We start from the raw sequence: 17,202 nt of genomic DNA on the forward strand, positions 1-17,202 counted from the left end.
GACAGTGAGATGTTTCTCAGGAGCATCATAACAGATGCTAACCCATTATCCACACACAGGCACTTCCCAGTCGGGATCATTGGATAATGATCAGAGCAGGAACTTTGGCTAATATATTTTCTCCTTCCTAGTGAAGGGTACTGTTAAATTTTATTTTTGTTGAAGAGGAAAAGAAACAGAAAATTTAAGTGAACAAATACATATACACAGGTGGTTCTGGTCAGTCACCATTTTATTTGCAGCAGTATTATTTTCAAAATACAGGGATGAAAGGCAGGTGGCTTGCATGTCAGGTTTCTGTTCTATTTAATTCTTCTTTTCTTTGCATACGTCCTGCCCCTGACCTCCTGCCTCAGGTCCTCCTCCTGTCTCCTTCAGCTGCTGGGTGGGGTAGCCTGGAAGCAGCCTCGCTTGTGCCACTGCATATCCCTGACGCGGCGGATAGACTGGATCAGCGGCTGGTTAGAATCCCAGTCATTCCAATGTTTGTATTCCGTCTTCTCGAAGATGTACTGGCGTCCTCTGTAACCGGGGTACTGGTACCCAACCCACCTGCAGGACAACAGAGCACAGAATACTTTTTTCATCTTTTTTGAATATCAGGCTAACATTCACTGTCTTCTAGTCCTCAAGTACAGCTCTTATGTTGACGAAGCTCCTAGATGTATGAACCAAATCCATGACTGCTTTTCTGAGATTATTTGGTCTATCCCATCTAATCCAGGCACCCTGTGGATATTTGAGGGCTAATTCCCCGCAAGAAGCAATGTTCACAGGGAGCACAGGTCAGGTAATTGTGGACTTGCAGCCTGTAATTTTCCATCTATTAAAATTAATAGATGAAATATCATGGATAGTGAGTCTGCAATATCCCATAATGCACTCCCTATCAGCACTCCTCTATTGCAGAGCCAGCTGATTCCAGAATCCGCCCTTTAATTTCTTGAGTTTCTTGGTATATATTTTACTGACGCCTAAATACATATGGATTCCTGAGCCAAAATGTTGAAATGTCCAAAGTCTTTGTTTGTGATGAATTCATTTAATGCATCTGTCATAAAAGAAAGAATGAAATACTCGCATTTCTATAGCTCTTTTCATGACCACCGGACCTCTCAAAGTGCTTTACAGCCAAGGAAGTATTTTTTGAGTGCAGTCACTGTTGTAATGTGGGAAATGCAGCAGCCAATTGCACACAGCAAGCTCCCACAAACAGCAAGGTAATAATGAGCAGATAAACTGTTTTTGTTATGTTGATTGAAGGATAAATATTGGCCAGGGCACCGGGGATAACTCCCCTGTTCTTCGTCGAAATAGTAACATGGAATCATTTACCTGAGAGGGCAGACGGGGCCTCGGTTTAACGTCTTATCCGAAAGTAATTTCCTGATCCAGTGTAATATTTATATCTAACGTATCCTCTGAAGATCAGTTAGGCACGGTTAAAATGACTTATCTGGATCTTTGTTGCCACTGTCTATAATCCGCTTATCTCTTGCTTTCTTACTCCTAAAATATCTTTTAATTATCCTCAGCTGACTTTATGGAGGAGACTTTCGAGTCAGGCATCGAACAATGCAACATTCGAATAGCGCAATCCACTTTCAGCTTTGGGCCTTATTGACATTTTTTCGGTGAGCTGTGAGCGCCAAATGCGCATTCTGCTGCAGCTCAAGACTCTTCAGGAGCAAATGAGACCAGCTACTGCGCGCAGCCAGTCGGCAGGTAAGGCCTGTTGGAGATAAGGTTACAAACTCTGGTTGATTGTATTCCTGGAGGTTTGATCAGCTGTCCTCCTGCTTCCCTTTGACCCATTCCCGTCATTGGTTGCCCAACACGTCCGTCCTCACAATGCCCAGACCAATGGGAAAGTGAAAAGACTTCTCATTACCCAATTGGATTCGTTTTGACTGTCAATCAAACAGCACATTTTCCCCTCTCCAATATTTTTATACCTAATAAACAGATGCATTCAAAGAAAATGGTAAAAACAATACTTTTGTCTTAATACTCCTATGATTTTTCTCCTGGCTTGCTCGCAGCAGTGTCCTGGAGATTAATTTTTAATTCCAGGAGACTCCAGGACAATCCTGGAGGATTGGCAACCCTGGTTGGGGAGGGGAGTAGAGCCGATTCTGGGGCAGGGGGGGGTGGTGTGGGGGGGGCCGGTGGTGAGGGCTAGAACGGGCCAGCAACGTGCTGGAAGATTTTTGTGGGGGCCGGAGAAATACTCCTGATCCTCCTAAATACGCACCATTTGGAACAGGGCTCCAATGGTCTGGAGAAAGTGGGATTGGTATGTACCGTGCATTCTTCATCCATTTCTTCTTGATGGTTGTAATTGGGGTCCCACAACAGGCGCAGAACCTCAGTTTGCATATTTTGGCAGCCTCCTGCAAGTTTGCGCCCTTTTAAAGGCCTGCCTGAAAGTTAATTCGGGCGGGCAAGTGGGTCCCCACCAGATTATCCACCAGACCACCTACCCTGAGTTAATTCTGTCTACCTAACAAAATTTTCAATGATCTACAAAGTCACTTCTCTTTGGTAAACATTATTTAAAAACTACTATTAAAAAATCATTCTATTTCATGGTCTGATACAGCAATCCTGAGAGCACCACTTTTGCATTCTTTACCTAAAGATGCCTCACTATATTTTTATCCTGCTTCTTTAGTTGGTCACTTTGGCCCATGGTATCATTTGTTCCCAAATGTAATACCACAACTTGCTTAAGAGACTCTTTTGCCCTTATTTCTATATCCATTACTCTTTATAGTTCTACAGTATGGGTATAGTATCGCATGTTACATTGACAGGTGTGAGGTTTCTCAGAAAGTGTTTTAGAAAGGTGGGTTACACATTAGTCTTTCGAGACATGTAGCAAGAAGTCTTTGAGTAAGCCTCAGTACTGCTACAGTAAGAGAACGAGATTGTGCAGGGAAATTTCAGTGCTCGAAATGGAGTAAGTTGTCTTACGTTCCATTGATGACTTTGATGCTGGCTACCCTATTCTGGAATCCATGAGCCCAGAGGCTGGGAACATCATCTTCTACAATCTCCATCTTCCTTCCATTAAACCCAGCATTCTCAAAGAGATTGATCTTGTGCTCACCGCCATCCTAAAGGAAAGCAAAATAAAGAGTGTGGAGTGGAACATTCATTACCAGATTCAGATGCCAGAAGGCAATATTGTCTGTAGTGATCTAGAGGTCCAAAAGTATAATATCAGAGTCTTGACAGGGAGTTCACAGGTTTAAATCCCATTACATTCACACAACAATAATCAGCGTTTATACAGCATCTTTAACATAAAGTTTGTCATGATGTTTTACAAATGGAAATAAATAGTTATAACAAGCTGAGCTAAAGAAGGGGAGATTAAGAGGGGTAACTAAAACAGAGAAGTGTAAAGATGGGGTTTCAGGGAGAGAGGTGGCTGAAGACCCTGTCACCAACTGGGGAGGGTGTGAAGGGAGAAAGACGCACAAAAGGCCAGGTTCAGAAGACTATAGGATGAGGAGAGGAATACAAGGCTGGAGATGGTTGTAGAAATAGACTGGTGAAAGGCTGTGAAGGGATTTACAGATGAGGGTATTATGTTGGGGGAAGGGAAGCCAATGTAGGTCAATGGGAACAAGGATAAGGGGTAATCAGGACTATTTTCTTTTATATTACTGTTTCTGCTAGTATTTTCTCAGGTTCCTTTTTAGTCCTTCTCATCTCCCTTTTCACCTTCCCAGGTAGGTACACTTTCTATACTTCTTGTGATTATCTTTAGAATTGTTAGCACTAAATTTATCCTGTGCCACCCTGTAAGTTTTAGTTCTGTGAAAATCTTTTTATTTATCCCAGGAACTTTATTCTTTGATGCACCCCTTTCTGCTTTATTGGCATTCAGTATATTTGAACTCTATGCATGTGGTATTTGAAGATTTCCCACTGCTTATTTGTCAACCAGTTGACAACTTTTCTCCCCAGTTACCTTAGGTCAGATCCCTTCTTATCTTGCATGTGCCTTGTATGCTATATGTGTGACTCCATCCCTCACTGTGTGTATTTTCCTTTCAATGTCTCGTTCACAGTGTGTTTTCTGTTTCTCATTGAGTGTTTGTCCATCCCTCTTGCTGTGCTTGTGTCATTCTCCTGTGTGTCTCTTTCTTATTTACTGCGAGTCTCTCCCTCACTGTCTGTTTCTCTTGTGGGATGTGTGTGTATATGTGTTTCACTCTTGCTATGTGTCTCTCTCTCTTCCACTGTTGTGTGACTCTCTTGTTGCGAGTGTCCCTCTCTTTCAGTGTGTGTGTCCTCTCTTCTGTTGTTACAACAGTGACTGCACTCCAAAAGTATTTAATTGGCTGTAAAGCACTTTGAGACGTCCGGTGGTCATAAATCCGTGTGTCTTTCTCTCTTTATTACTGTATGTGGGTCCCTATTCGTTACTCTGCAAGTGTGTGTTTCTCAGAGTTCTCTTGCTGTTCATGTGTCTTTCTTTCTCTCTAACTTCGTGTCTCTTTCACTGTCTCTTTCTTTGTGAGTTTCTCTTCCTTTTGCTGTGGGTTTATATTTTGATGTTGCTATGTGTGTGTCTCCATTTCTAACTCTCTAATGCTGTGTGACTCTCTCTTGGTGTGTGGTCTTTTGCTGTGTAAGTATGCCTCTCTCTTTCTCCATTATGTGCCTCATTGCCTATTTCTCACTCTGTCTCTTACATTGTGTGGGTCTCACTGCATGTATGTATGCATACACACATATGTCTATCTCACCACATGTGTCTCTCACATTGTATAGTGGTCTCTATCTCACTATATCAGGACTGACCCATTGTAAGATCTTGCCTGTAGCTCGATCTCCAGTAGAAAGTGTAACTCATAGCATCCCCTGAGGAATAGCCAACGAGGTGGGCCTGGATCAGAGAACATAGTTCCTGGGCCAATTGTAGGTGGGCACCAGTCACCCAATGTTCAAGCACACCTTCCTTCCTTCCTTCCATCTACCTGAACACCTCCTCCAAACCCACGACCGCTATTGGCAGCTCCAAAAGATTACCCGTGCTGAGCCGTTTTTGGAGTTGAGGTTGGTAGCAACAATGCGATGAGTGGAGATCTGTCCAAAAGGAGTTGTGTATTGCAAAGCCTCAGCAGCAAGCAGCAGAAAGGTATTCCACAAACAATATAGATCTACAGTGTGGCAAGTCAAGACAGCAAAACAGAAGTTGCCATAAACTAGTCAGTTCTAGCTTTAAGAATGTGAACAGCACAGACAACCAGAAGCAGCCATGTTAAATGGGTGAGCAGTGTATAAAGAAGGGATCAGCAAGTAAACATGAGCAAACCATTATGGGACCTATTAATATGTATTTAGATCATTTTTGAGACTATAATAAAGCATGTGCACATTTACTCCATGATCTTAAAAAGCACCGATTCAGGAGTGTGGCGCTCCCTGCACACAGGTCTGTCTACCTGTACACTGATCAATATGCTAGATGCAAGGGGTCACTCCATATGTGGGACATCAGGAAATTGGCTCTTCTGTCACTCTTATGTGTGTGCCTCTTTCTCTTATGCATGTGCCATCACTCTCTTGCTGAGTGTGTGGTATGTGTGGTGTGTCTTCAAGTGTGTCAATTTCCACTGTGTATGCATTGTTCTCTGTATATGTATGTGTGCATCTTTCTCTCACCATGTCTGTCTCTCTCACACTGTTTGCTCTCTCACTCACGGTGTCGGTGTCTCTCTCTCTCACCGGACTGGATTTTAGCTTGGAGGCAGGGAGGGAGCGGGGGTTGGGTGGGGGCTGCTTTGAGGTTGGGAAACCTGGAATTATGGGCTGACATCTGAAAGCAGGTAGGTCTAGTTGGGGGGGGTGCGGAGATCGCTAGGGGGTTGAGAGAGATCACGGATGGGTCTGACTCGGGGGGGGGGTGGGGGTGGCAGATGCTAGTCGAGGGGAGGGTCCAATGGTGGTTGGGGAAGGGGGTCCGATGGTGGGAGGGGGAGAGCAGACAGATTGCGGAGGGTGGGGGGGGGGGGGGGGGGTTTGGGTTTACTGGTAAGCTTGTTGGGCCGGGAGGAAACGCTCCTGTTGTAAAGGCGCTTAGCTCATGATTCAGCCCTTCTCGCCTCCTTTCACCTGCCGGGTTTCCCGAGGGCTGGGAAACCCGACCGACATAAGATAAAAATAGAATGACTGTTAAAATGAAGGCAGCCTCATTATAATACTTAAATAACCAACCCGCCTCCTGCGAGCGGATTGGTTTCCCGCCCATCACCCCACCTCCATTCAATGGAAAATGGGCAGATTCATTTTAACCTCTAACCGACCCCAATCCACCCACTTTTTGGAGTTAAAATTCAACCCACTGTGTCTGTCTCTCTTACTATGTCTGTCTCTCTCACAACATCTGTCTCTCTCTCTCTCTCCGTCTGTGCCTGTCTCTTTATTTGACTGCACATTTCTTATTTCTTTGTCTTTTTCTTTATTTGGTTGCGGTGGAATAAAATTGTAATAAAGTGGTACTTACGATGTGGAGGGGTCGGAGTGACAGCAGCCTCTCGCTGCTGTGACTGTTGGACCATGTGTCCCAGCGTGGGTATTCGCCCTTCTCCAAAACAAACTGTTCGCCATTGAACTTCTGTCGCTCAAAACCCACCCATCTGAGGAAACAATCAGCAATTGCTAAGCACTGCAGGGATACAGTTCAGACTCTAGCACATCATAACCCTATGGCGATAAGAATGGACAGAGATCTTTCAGATAAACTGGGCTGCGTGCTGTTTTAGCAACAATCAGCAGAAGTGACATGGCGTGTTGATCAAATTGATGCTAACGGTGTATTTAAGTTCAGTAAACTTGGGCAATCACCAACTTTAAAAAAAATTATTTGCTCCTGCTGGCTCTTGCTGGGGGCCCATTCACAGAGTACTAGTTGCCTTTCAACACCTCACCAGTTCATTTAACTATGATGGTAGAGGAAGGCATCATAGCCAAGACAAATCTGATCCTCACCAGATGTCCAGAATATACATAGGCTAGCAATCAGGATCAGAAATTATGGTTAATTTTGGAGTTGAACATGGAACCTCCAGAATCTGTAAGGGGTTGATAATGTGGTCCCAGCTCAGTGTTTCCAGGAGCACTGCTCCTCAGACACTGCATGTGTCTGAACCCCACATAGCTGACCTTGCACCATAACTGTGAGATCAGCTTATTTAAATGTTTTTCTGGCACTCCCAGCGCTCACCACATGATGTGCTGGCAGCAGCATGGGAATTGGGGTGGAATTATCAGGGCTAGCAGCTATTAAATGGCTAGGTGAAGAATGGCATGAATCAGCTTGTGGAGGGAAACAACAGGAGCAGTAGCAATGAAGGATGGTTCTAGGATAGGACTACCAGGAGAAAAAGGGCATGTTTTGCTTCTGCCTTCTCTCGAACTGGACACTGTGACTGGAGCATTTTTCAGTCACATTATGGGTAGCTCCCTTAACTTGTATAAAATCAGGGCCTTAATGAGCCTAGTGCACAGCTCACGTGTAGACTTCTTGTGCTCAAAGCATTTGCAGCTGCATTCTCATGTGCTCTGTGCATCAGACAATGATTAAGCCTTGGTTTTCAACCCATGATTATATAGAGTCCCAGCATATGCAGCACTAATGTACTTCAGATTACCTCAACTGCATTATCAGTTCCTCTGTCTCAGGAGCACAAAAGTACAGGAATGCACTTAGCAGTTGCAATCTCTGGCTTTGACAATTATTTGTATTCTGTAATACACATACAAAGTTATTTGTTTTTGTAAAGTCCTTACTCTACAGTATGAAACCACATGAGCCACATTCTGGGGACAAGGTCACTCTGTGACCTTAACTCTTTATTCACAGGACTCCAAAGACGATGACCCTACGTGGGACCTCCCTCTTTGTACCTGTGTGATCAGGTAAGGAGTGTCTCCCACAAGTTCACCCCTTGTGGTCAAGGTGTGCATCTAGGTTGAGTGTATACAGTAATACAGTGGTGTTACATTGTGGTTACATACATGACATCATCTCCCCCCCACTGCCCCCAAAGTCTTATTGGGATCATAGGTTTAGTCTTTCAGGTGGTCTACGCTCCCTCGTGGAGCGCCGCAATTGGGGCTCTGGTTGTTGGACACTGACGTGAGTGTCTGTCACCTGTGGTGATTCCAGCCATTCTGGGCTGACCGCAGAGACTGTGCATTCTTCCGATTGCTCTTGTTGCTCGTTCACTGGCGGTGTGGTCTTCTTCAGGTTCCTCCGTGTCGATGCTGAACCTTTTTTTTAACTTGGTCCAGATGCTTACGGCATATCTGACCATTGTTGAGTTTTACCACGATGACCCTATTCCCCTCTTTGTCAATTACAGTGCCCTCAAGCCATTTGGGCCCCATGGCATGATTGAGGATGAATACAGGATCATTTATTTCTATACATCTCCCCCTCGAATTACGGTCATGGTACTCGTTTTGTGACTTGCACTTGCCCTCAACTATGTTGGTCAGGACTGGGTGAATGAGGGACAACCGATTTTTGAGTGTCCGTTTCATTAGTAGCTCTGTGGGCAGGACCCCCGTAAGCAAGTGCGGTTGGAATCTATAGGCCAGCAGGAGATGCGATAGGCGGCATTGTAGGGAGGGTCCTTGAATCCTGAGCATACCTTGCTTAATGATGATTTGGACCGCACGTTCCGCCTGGCCACTGGCGGCCGGCTTGAATGGCGCAGTCCTGACGTGGTTGATGCCACTGCCCGACATAAACTCTCGGAATTTGTAGCTTGTGAAACATGGGCATAACTACCTGGCTGCCCCATAGTAGGCAGTCAGCTTGGATAGAGAGCTCATCCATCTGTCTGTGGAAGGGTCTGACCTCCTCAGGGCATGCTCCATGTGCGGGCGTCCAATCCCCAGACAGGACATATTTCTTAATCAGGGATAGGAGGGGATCTCTGTTTGTCCAGATTTTGATCTGGCGGGCTGTGATGGGGAAGCCTGCGCTGTCAATGACCATCTCGGCGCTTTGCTCCGCTGCCCCCTCAGTGGTGGCCAGTGGAAGCCTGCTGAGCGCGTCAGCGCAATTTTCAGTGCCAGGCCGGTGCCAGATGGAGTAGTCATAAGCAGCCAGCGTGAAAGCCCATCACTGTATGCGAGCTGATGCGTTGGCATTGATAGCCTTGCTGTCTGACAACAGGGATGTTAATGGCTTGTGGTCCGTCTCTAATTCAAACTTCCTACGAAAGAGGTTCTGATGCATTTTTTTTTACACCATAGATACATGCAAGCGCTTCCTTCTCGACCATCCCATATCCCCGTTCTGCTTGAGAGCGCGACCTGGAGGCATAAACCACAGGTTGTAGTTCACCCTCAGCATTGCCCTGCTGCAACACGCACCCAACCCCATAGGACGATGCATCACATGTCAGAACCAATTTTTTTACAGGGGTCGTAAAGGGCCAACAACTTGTTTGAACACAGTAGGTTTCACTCCCGATCAAAAGCCCGTTCCTGACAGTCCCCCCAAAACCAATCGCAACCCTTACGCAGGAGCACGTGTAGCGGCTCCAACAACGTGCTCAAGTTCGGCAGAAAGTTCCCGAAATAGTCCCAGGAATGAACGCAACTCCGATGTGTTGCAGGGGCTGGGTGCTCATCGAATCGCCTCTGTTTTGGATTCGGTGGGCCGAATCCCATCTGCAGCAACCCTCCTGCCAGAAACTCAACCTCAGGAGCTAAGAACACACATTTAGACTTCTAGAGTCGCAGGCCTACCCGGGCCAGTCGGCACAGCACCTCCTCCAGGTTGTGGAGATGTTCCTCGGTGTTTCGACCCGTGATAAGGATGTCGTCCTGGAATACGATCATTCCAGGAATGGATTTAAGCAGGCTTTCCATGTTTCTTTGAAAAATCGCGGCCGCTGATCGTATGCCAAACGGGCACCTGTTATAAACGAACAGTCGCTTGTGCGTGGTGATAGTGGTCAGTAGTTTAGATTCGGCGGCCAGTTCCTGGGTCATATAGGCTGAAGTGAGGTCCAACTTGGTGAATAGCTTGCCGCCTGCCAGCGTGGCGAAGAAGTCCTCCACTCTCGGGAGCGGGTATTGATCTTGTAGGGACACCCGATTGATCGTGGTCTTGTAGTCGCCACAGATCCTGACAGAGCCATCCGCTTTTAGGACAGGAATGATGGGGCTCGCCCAGTCACTGAACTCATCAGGCGAGATGATGCCCTCTCTCAACAGCCGGTCTAATTCGCTCTTGATCTTTTCCCACATCACATACGGCACCGCTCTGGCTTTGTGGTGCACTGGCCTGGCATCCGGGGTGATGTGTATCACTTCTTTAGTCCCGACGCCAAGTTGGAATAGTGAATTGAATTGTTGTAGGACATGTGAGCACAAACTTCGCTCCACAGATGACATTGTGTGAACATCCCCCCATTTCCAGTTCATCTCGGCTAACCAGCTCCTCCCCAACAGTGCGGGACCATTGCCAGGGACAATCCAGAGTGGCAGCCGCTTCACTAGCACATTGTGTGTGACAGCCAACATTGCACTGCCTAGCACCGGAATGATTTCTTTAGTGTAAGTTCGTAATTGTGTCTCAATACGTGCTATTTTGGGTCTACTGGCTTCAAGTGGCCATAGCTTCTCAAATTGCTGAACGCCCACGAGTGACTGGCTGGCCCCAGTGTCCAGCTCCATGCGTACTGGGATACCATTTAATAAAACCCTCATCATCATTGGTGGCGTTTTGGTGTATGAACTGTGAATATTCACCACATGGACCCACTGAACCTCGGCATCCATCGATTTGCCCCAAAAGTCATCCTGCCTCAAAGAACCTCTTCTGGTTCATCCACCTCATATATTAGTCTGGTTGCAGGCTTCCTGCACATTCGAGCTAAGTGGCCATTGAGATTGCAGTTCCTGCAGACAAACTGTTGAAATCTGCAAGATCTAGCTGAGTTTTCCCCCACACCTCCAGCATGAGTTAAAGTTTCCATTGTTGGGAACAAAGGGACTATGGCCAGGCATTCCGCGCTGACTGTCCCTTTGACTGCTCTTAAGTACCCTATTGGTGGATGTCAATGGCCCCATCCCAGACCGCATTGTCCACTGTGATGGCGTGAATGTCCATTCAGCCTGCCATTGTCTCTGTTGAAGTCCTACTCTGGGGTCTATTGCTGCCGAGGGAGTGTCGGACTGCCCCTGCCTGCCTGCGGGGCTCTGAGTCGCATTAATGATGTTGACTCCCTGATCCATTGCCGCGTTAGAGGCAGAATTGCGCGCGTATATTATTTTCGTCTCTTCCTCCCCCGCCATGAAAGCTTGAGCCAACGCCGCCGCTTCCAAGGTCAAATCCTTGGTCTCAATTAATTTGAGGAAAATTCCCGCATGACCAATGCCCTCGATAAAGAAGTCCCTTAGCATCTCCCCCCTGCAGGCGTCTGTGAACTTAAAGAGGCTGGCCAAACGCAGGAGTCCGGTATGCTCTGTCCTTCATGACGTCGATGGGTGTAGAATCTGTGTCGGGCCATATGTATGCTACTCGCCAGTTTGAGGTGCTCCCCGATCAATTTGGTAAGTTCTTCAAAGGTTTTGTCTGCCGGCTTTTCGGGTGCTAGTAAGTCCTTCATGAGCGCGTAAGTCTTTGGTCCGCAGCTGGTCAAAAGATGAGCCCTTCGCTTGTCGGCCGCTGCATCCCCCAGCCATTCTTTCGTAACGAAGCTTTGCTGAAGCCTCTCGACAAAATCATCCCAGTCTTCCCCAACACGGTACCGTTCCTCTGTGCTACCGGTGGCCATTCTCGTGGGTCAAGAATTCCCGTTTCTCGTCGCCAATGTAAGGTCCTTACTCTACAGTATGAAACCACACGAGGCACATTCTGGGGACAAGGTCACTCTGTGACCTTAACTCTTTATTCACAGGACTCCAAAGACGATGACCCTGCGTGGGACCTCCCTCTTTGTACCTGTGTGATCAGGTAAGGAGTGTCTCCCACAAGTTCACCCCTTGTAGTCAAGGTGTGCATCTAGGTTGAGTGTATACAGTAATACAGTGGTGTTACATTGTGGTTACATACATGACAGTTTTACTTATGGAAGGGGATATTTGGTCGATGTGGGGAGGCTCCTTATTAAGGGCAGAACTAGAAGACAAGATTAGCACAAAATTAGAGCTGTACCCCTTGATATTGCTAGAGACATGGATAGAATTAAGCATTCCAGCCTCATTAGCATCTTGTAATACATCCAGTGAACTACAGAACCTGATCCCTGACTTCATCAGGAGCTGCAAAGATTGGATCATAATGGATAGATATCCATCTTTATCATCCCAACTATCACAAAGGTCTCTGAGGGAAGTGTTCAGCCTCATTGTTTTTAATCTTCAACAATAATTCACTAAATGTCATCAAGAATGAGGTTGTTCTCTTTGCTGATGACACTGGGGACCAAATAATCACAAGCAGATATAACCAGGACTGGACAGTGGGCAGACTGTGATGGGTTATCTTTGGTGCTGAAAAAACAAGGCCACTAACAGTTGAGAAGGATTTGACCGCAATAACTGCCCAGACTAAAAGGTTTGCAAACTCTATTCAGCTCCTTTGCATTCTAATCACCGTTGATCTATCCTGAGCCAACACGAGTGGTGAAGATAGCTCTAAAAGCTGGTAGAAGAGTAGGAATCCCCAAAAAGACTCCATTCGGCTTTCCATCTTCAGCAGTCGACATCCTAGAAATAATGTATTCACTCAGTGATGGAATACCATAGCCCTGTTGGCAGGCTGGAGAGAAAAGCTGCCTCTTGCTTCGAAAGCCACGAAGACCAGTGCACTATGGAGATAGTCTATTCCATGCCAGAGTTTATCTTCTAAAACAATAGAATACTGTGGTCAAGTTGTCGATCCTCAACAAAATTGTGTCTGAAGCACCATTACAAGAGTGACTGGTGCTTAAGCTGGACCTCCATATTCATGATAGTATCACAACAGCTGTTGCAACTGTACCACAACTTCCTGTATCAATCCAAAAGATCTGCATAGGATACCAGTAGCTTCACTTCTTTGTAGACTTCTCTTTCACAGTACCATTGCCTGGAACCATTTCTTCTGCACAAAGGTCTGAGTTAACTATCATTTGCAGAACCTGCCTTCCTGAAGCACCTGTTAAACTAGTGGAAATTTGTGACCCGACTGCTGGACAACCTCGGTACGATTTCTCCAAGTCTTTTTATGCTCCTAGCCAAATTCTCGAGACATCTGTCCTTGCTAGAAAGCAAAGCTCAAGTTGCTAGTTACTTAAGCAGCAACAGTAACTACTTCAGATTGTCACTCGGTGCGGTTAATATGGACACTCGAAGAGTCCAGAAAAATTCAAGAACACAAATCAGGAGATGAAGATTGTCTGAAAGAGATCTTTGGACCTCAACAACAATCAGCCTTTTCTTATCTACATTTAACCTGTCTAATCATTAGGCTATCTCAGTTATTTTCACATCTACATACTTGTATATACTTACGGACCGCTTTCCACATGGATTGATCCCACTTTTTCAAATCCTTTTTCTGCCAGGTTCATACATTCTCCAGTAAACTCAGACTTGCGTCCCTGGAAATTCTCAAGCTCATAAGCCGTGAGCTTTAAAAATGTTGAAATAAGATAGGTTAATGAAAGATAATGGGTAACAACCTGGATTGTGAGATTATAAAGCTGTCAGGGTTAGATGGTAAAACATCATGGGCCATAATTTGCTGAGGCAGGGCATCTAACGGTGTCTGCCGTTAGTTAGACTTGCCCTTGCACATTTAGGTTTTCAATTTTTTTGCGTGGCAAGTTGTTGAAAGTGCGAGCTGATAACATCACAGCAAGGGAAACCGGGCATCTGGGACCTGAGTGAACAGGACAAGCAACTGTGTATCTCTTAACCAATCAAATTGAAGCATTGAAACAAAATCTGAAAAATGTGTGTAAATTAATCAGTCAGCGAATTCAATTCAGGTACAAAAAGAGAAATAAAGAGAGAAAAAAGAAACTGAAAAGAAAAGTAAAATAAATAAAAAAAATTACAGTTAAAATCTCCAACAATTAAAACCTGAAGGAATGAGACTCAGCACTTGTAATAGTTCATTTTTAGTGCCAGAGAGGTTGACTGGGCAGTAATTAACACGTACCACGTTGTTAAATGGGTATTTGGACTGAAATGGATAAGACTTGGCCTTCTGTGACAAGTTTAGTTCGTATCTACAGCACAAATACAGCAACTTCACAGCGTTCAATGCATTTCGATGGTGAGGCAGACAGTGAGATGTCGTTTTTGCGAAGCGGCGGAACTTGGACATCAAACATAGAAACATAGAAATTAGGTGCAGGAGTAGGCCATTCGGCCCTTCAAGCCTGCACCACCATTCAATAAGATCATGGCTGATCATTCCCTGAGTACTTCTTTCCTGCTTTCTCTCCATACCCCTTGATCCCTTTAGCCATAAGGGCCATATCTAACTCCCTCTTGAATATATCCAATGAACTGGTATCAACAACTCTCTGCGGTAGGGAATTCCACAGATTAACAACTCTGAGTGAAGAAGTTTCTCCTCATCTCAGTCCTAAATGGCCTACCCCTTATCCTAAGACTGTATCCCCTGGTTCTGGACTTCCTCATTTGGATATTTGAGTTTAACAATGCATCAGCTTCTTGCCTGAAGTTGCTGTACCATTTATACATAAATAATGGCGAGCGCCATTAGCCTCACCGTTATTTTGCCAGCAAATTATGGCCCCATGTTTTTATGTCAGTAAATGTTGCCCCTATGAGGCAAGGGATACCAATGACATAAACAGGATTTATTTTGGGGAGAGTTTTATATGAGTTTGCTAGACCAAACAAAACTACTGCAAAAGGTCTATTTTTTTAAATAGGAATTTCACAATAGGTTCAAATAGAAACATTATTCCTTCCATTAAATCTAACAAATCAAATAAAACAAATGAAAAGAAAAAACAGTCTTGTCAGACAAAGACTCTAAAGCACGAAATCCAAGCATCGGTAATGTGCTGCTAGTCTATCAATGACTTTGCTTCTATTTACTGCAATATCCTGGTGAACATTTAGAAGCACAAGCACACCTAATCAGTTTTCACTGGTGGAACTGCAGGACTATCTAGCTCCTTGTTTCTATGTTTCATCAAGTGATCTAAGGTACATCCTTTCGAAAGAAGGAATGGTCCGACAAAATAATTAAAAAATCAGACATTTAGGGGAGAGGGGTGAGGTGAGGGTATTTGAACACTCCTCTGCCTATGGCCTGGAGGGATACCAGTGCTGCTGAATGGAGCATTTCAGGCATCCAATGTTAACATTAAATTCTGCCAGATTAAATGCTGCACAGCCAGACAGAGGGCAAAGCTCCCTCTCTGCTGACCCAGCAATATGCCTCAACACCAACATCAAAACAACACCCGTTACTGCTTGCCAATGAACTAGAGTTTATTTGCACATCAGCCTTCTTTCTGGCCCCTCTGTGTGAATTACATTTAGCAGCAATGTAAAATTCAGGGCAGTTTTGTGTTATGGACTCATGCCCAATAGAAACTGGCAGGTTGAGAGCTCCAAACTTATTTAACATAGGATGCTTGAAACTGACAGAGAGGGTAGACTTTCACCTCTTAGGCTGTGCTGGATTCAAACCCAGGGCCCAGCAGTTGTGATTTGGCTGCATTAACTCAAAGAATAGCCATAACCTTATTGAATGGCAGGCTCCAGGGGCCAAATGGCCTATTTCTTATGTTCTTATGTAACTGTCAACTACCTCTAACAAAAAATGAAACAGCCCTAGAATCTGAAGGAGAATGATCAAAATTCTCCATAATTTAATGAGTGGTATAACTAGGGTTTAACTGGACTGCATCTGACATTACGGATAATGATTAATGAATAATAGAAATTTATGGCACAGAAGGAGGTCATTCGACCCCTGTAGGTTAGAGCACTTCAAGTACTTTTTAAATGCGATGAGGGTTTCTGCCTCTACCATCCTTTCAGGCAGTGGGTTCCAGACCCTCTGGGTGAAAAAAGTTCTCATCAACTCCCCTGATGAATATTATGGCCTAAAACGTAGAACTGCTTTATTTAAAGAAAAGTGATACCCGATGTGATGATGTACGGGATGTCACACTTCAGCACCCAACACACGCAATGAAACACTCGAGAGACAATTCGACGATCCACTCCTCACTCAAATGCAAAAATCATTCTGAAGATCTCAGATTTAGGATATGAAACAAAAGTTGGTCTGAAATGCCAATTTACCAACAACAGCACAAAAGAATCAGGAATTAACGTTACGCCGACCTTCGAGCTGTGTGGGCGAGTCCTGGGTGAAGGGTACTTGTATTGGGTACCTTGTAATTTGCTCCTGGTCCAGGGAGGCTTTTCCCAGCTGCTGGCTGATCCGGGACGCTCTGCTCCTCTGCCATCGTATTACCTTCAGATGCAATAAAACCTGTTACAATGGACTCTGCAATCCACAGTGGACCAACTCTCTGGCAATAGTCGAGCATTGCAGTGCTCAACGCCGGACTGTAGCAGGGAGCGGATATGTAGCCACACTCCCAGCTCCTGACCATGTTAGGCGGCGAGGACAGTGACTGGCCCCGGCTTCCCATATTCCTCAGGCCCCGGCCCTCCCGTATTCCTCAGGCCCCGGCCCTCCCGTATTCCCCAAGCCCCGGTTCCCCATACTCCTCAGGCCCAAGTCCTCCATATTCCCCAGGCCCCGGTACCCCATATTCCCCAGGCCCCCCATATTCCTCAGGCCCCCCCCCATATTCCTCAACCCCCAATATTCCTCAGGCCCCAGCCCCCCATATTCCTCAGGCCCCCCATATTTCTCAGGCCCCAGCCCCCCATATTCCTCAGGCCCCCCCCTCCCCCATATTTCTCAGGCCCCAGCCCCCCATATTCCTCAGCCCCCCCCCCCCCCATATTCCTCAGGCCCCGGCCCCCCATATTCCCCAGGCCTCATTTCTGGACGGAGAAAGCAACTCACTGCCGCGGTTGTCCAAGGAGGGACGGATTGAGTGACGGGGCCAATGTTGGACCCCAACCCACATCCGTGGGTCTCAAAATCCAAATGGGAAAGGGGGCAAGTTACTGTGAAAGAAATATTAGCAGCAACCAGAACTT

General features: G+C 45.8%; 1 protein-coding gene across 1 annotated transcript; it reads right to left on the reverse strand.

Moving 5' to 3' along the window:
- Positions 1-245: 245 nt before the first annotated feature.
- crybb3 (crystallin, beta B3) lies at positions 246-16,493 on the reverse strand. The gene is made up of 5 exons (XM_070887916.1): positions 16,419-16,493; positions 13,540-13,658; positions 6,524-6,656; positions 2,977-3,119; positions 246-552 (listed from the first exon to the last, which is right to left on the reverse strand). The coding sequence occupies exons 1-5, from the start codon at positions 16,491-16,493 to the stop codon at positions 375-377; spliced, it is 648 nt and encodes a 215-aa protein (XP_070744017.1). The 3' UTR covers positions 246-374.
- Between the last annotated feature and the right edge of the window lie 709 nt (positions 16,494-17,202).

Source organism: Pristiophorus japonicus, chromosome 8 (assembly GCF_044704955.1).
Source record: "Pristiophorus japonicus isolate sPriJap1 chromosome 8, sPriJap1.hap1, whole genome shotgun sequence".
Classification (NCBI taxonomy): Eukaryota; Metazoa; Chordata; class Chondrichthyes; family Pristiophoridae; genus Pristiophorus; species Pristiophorus japonicus.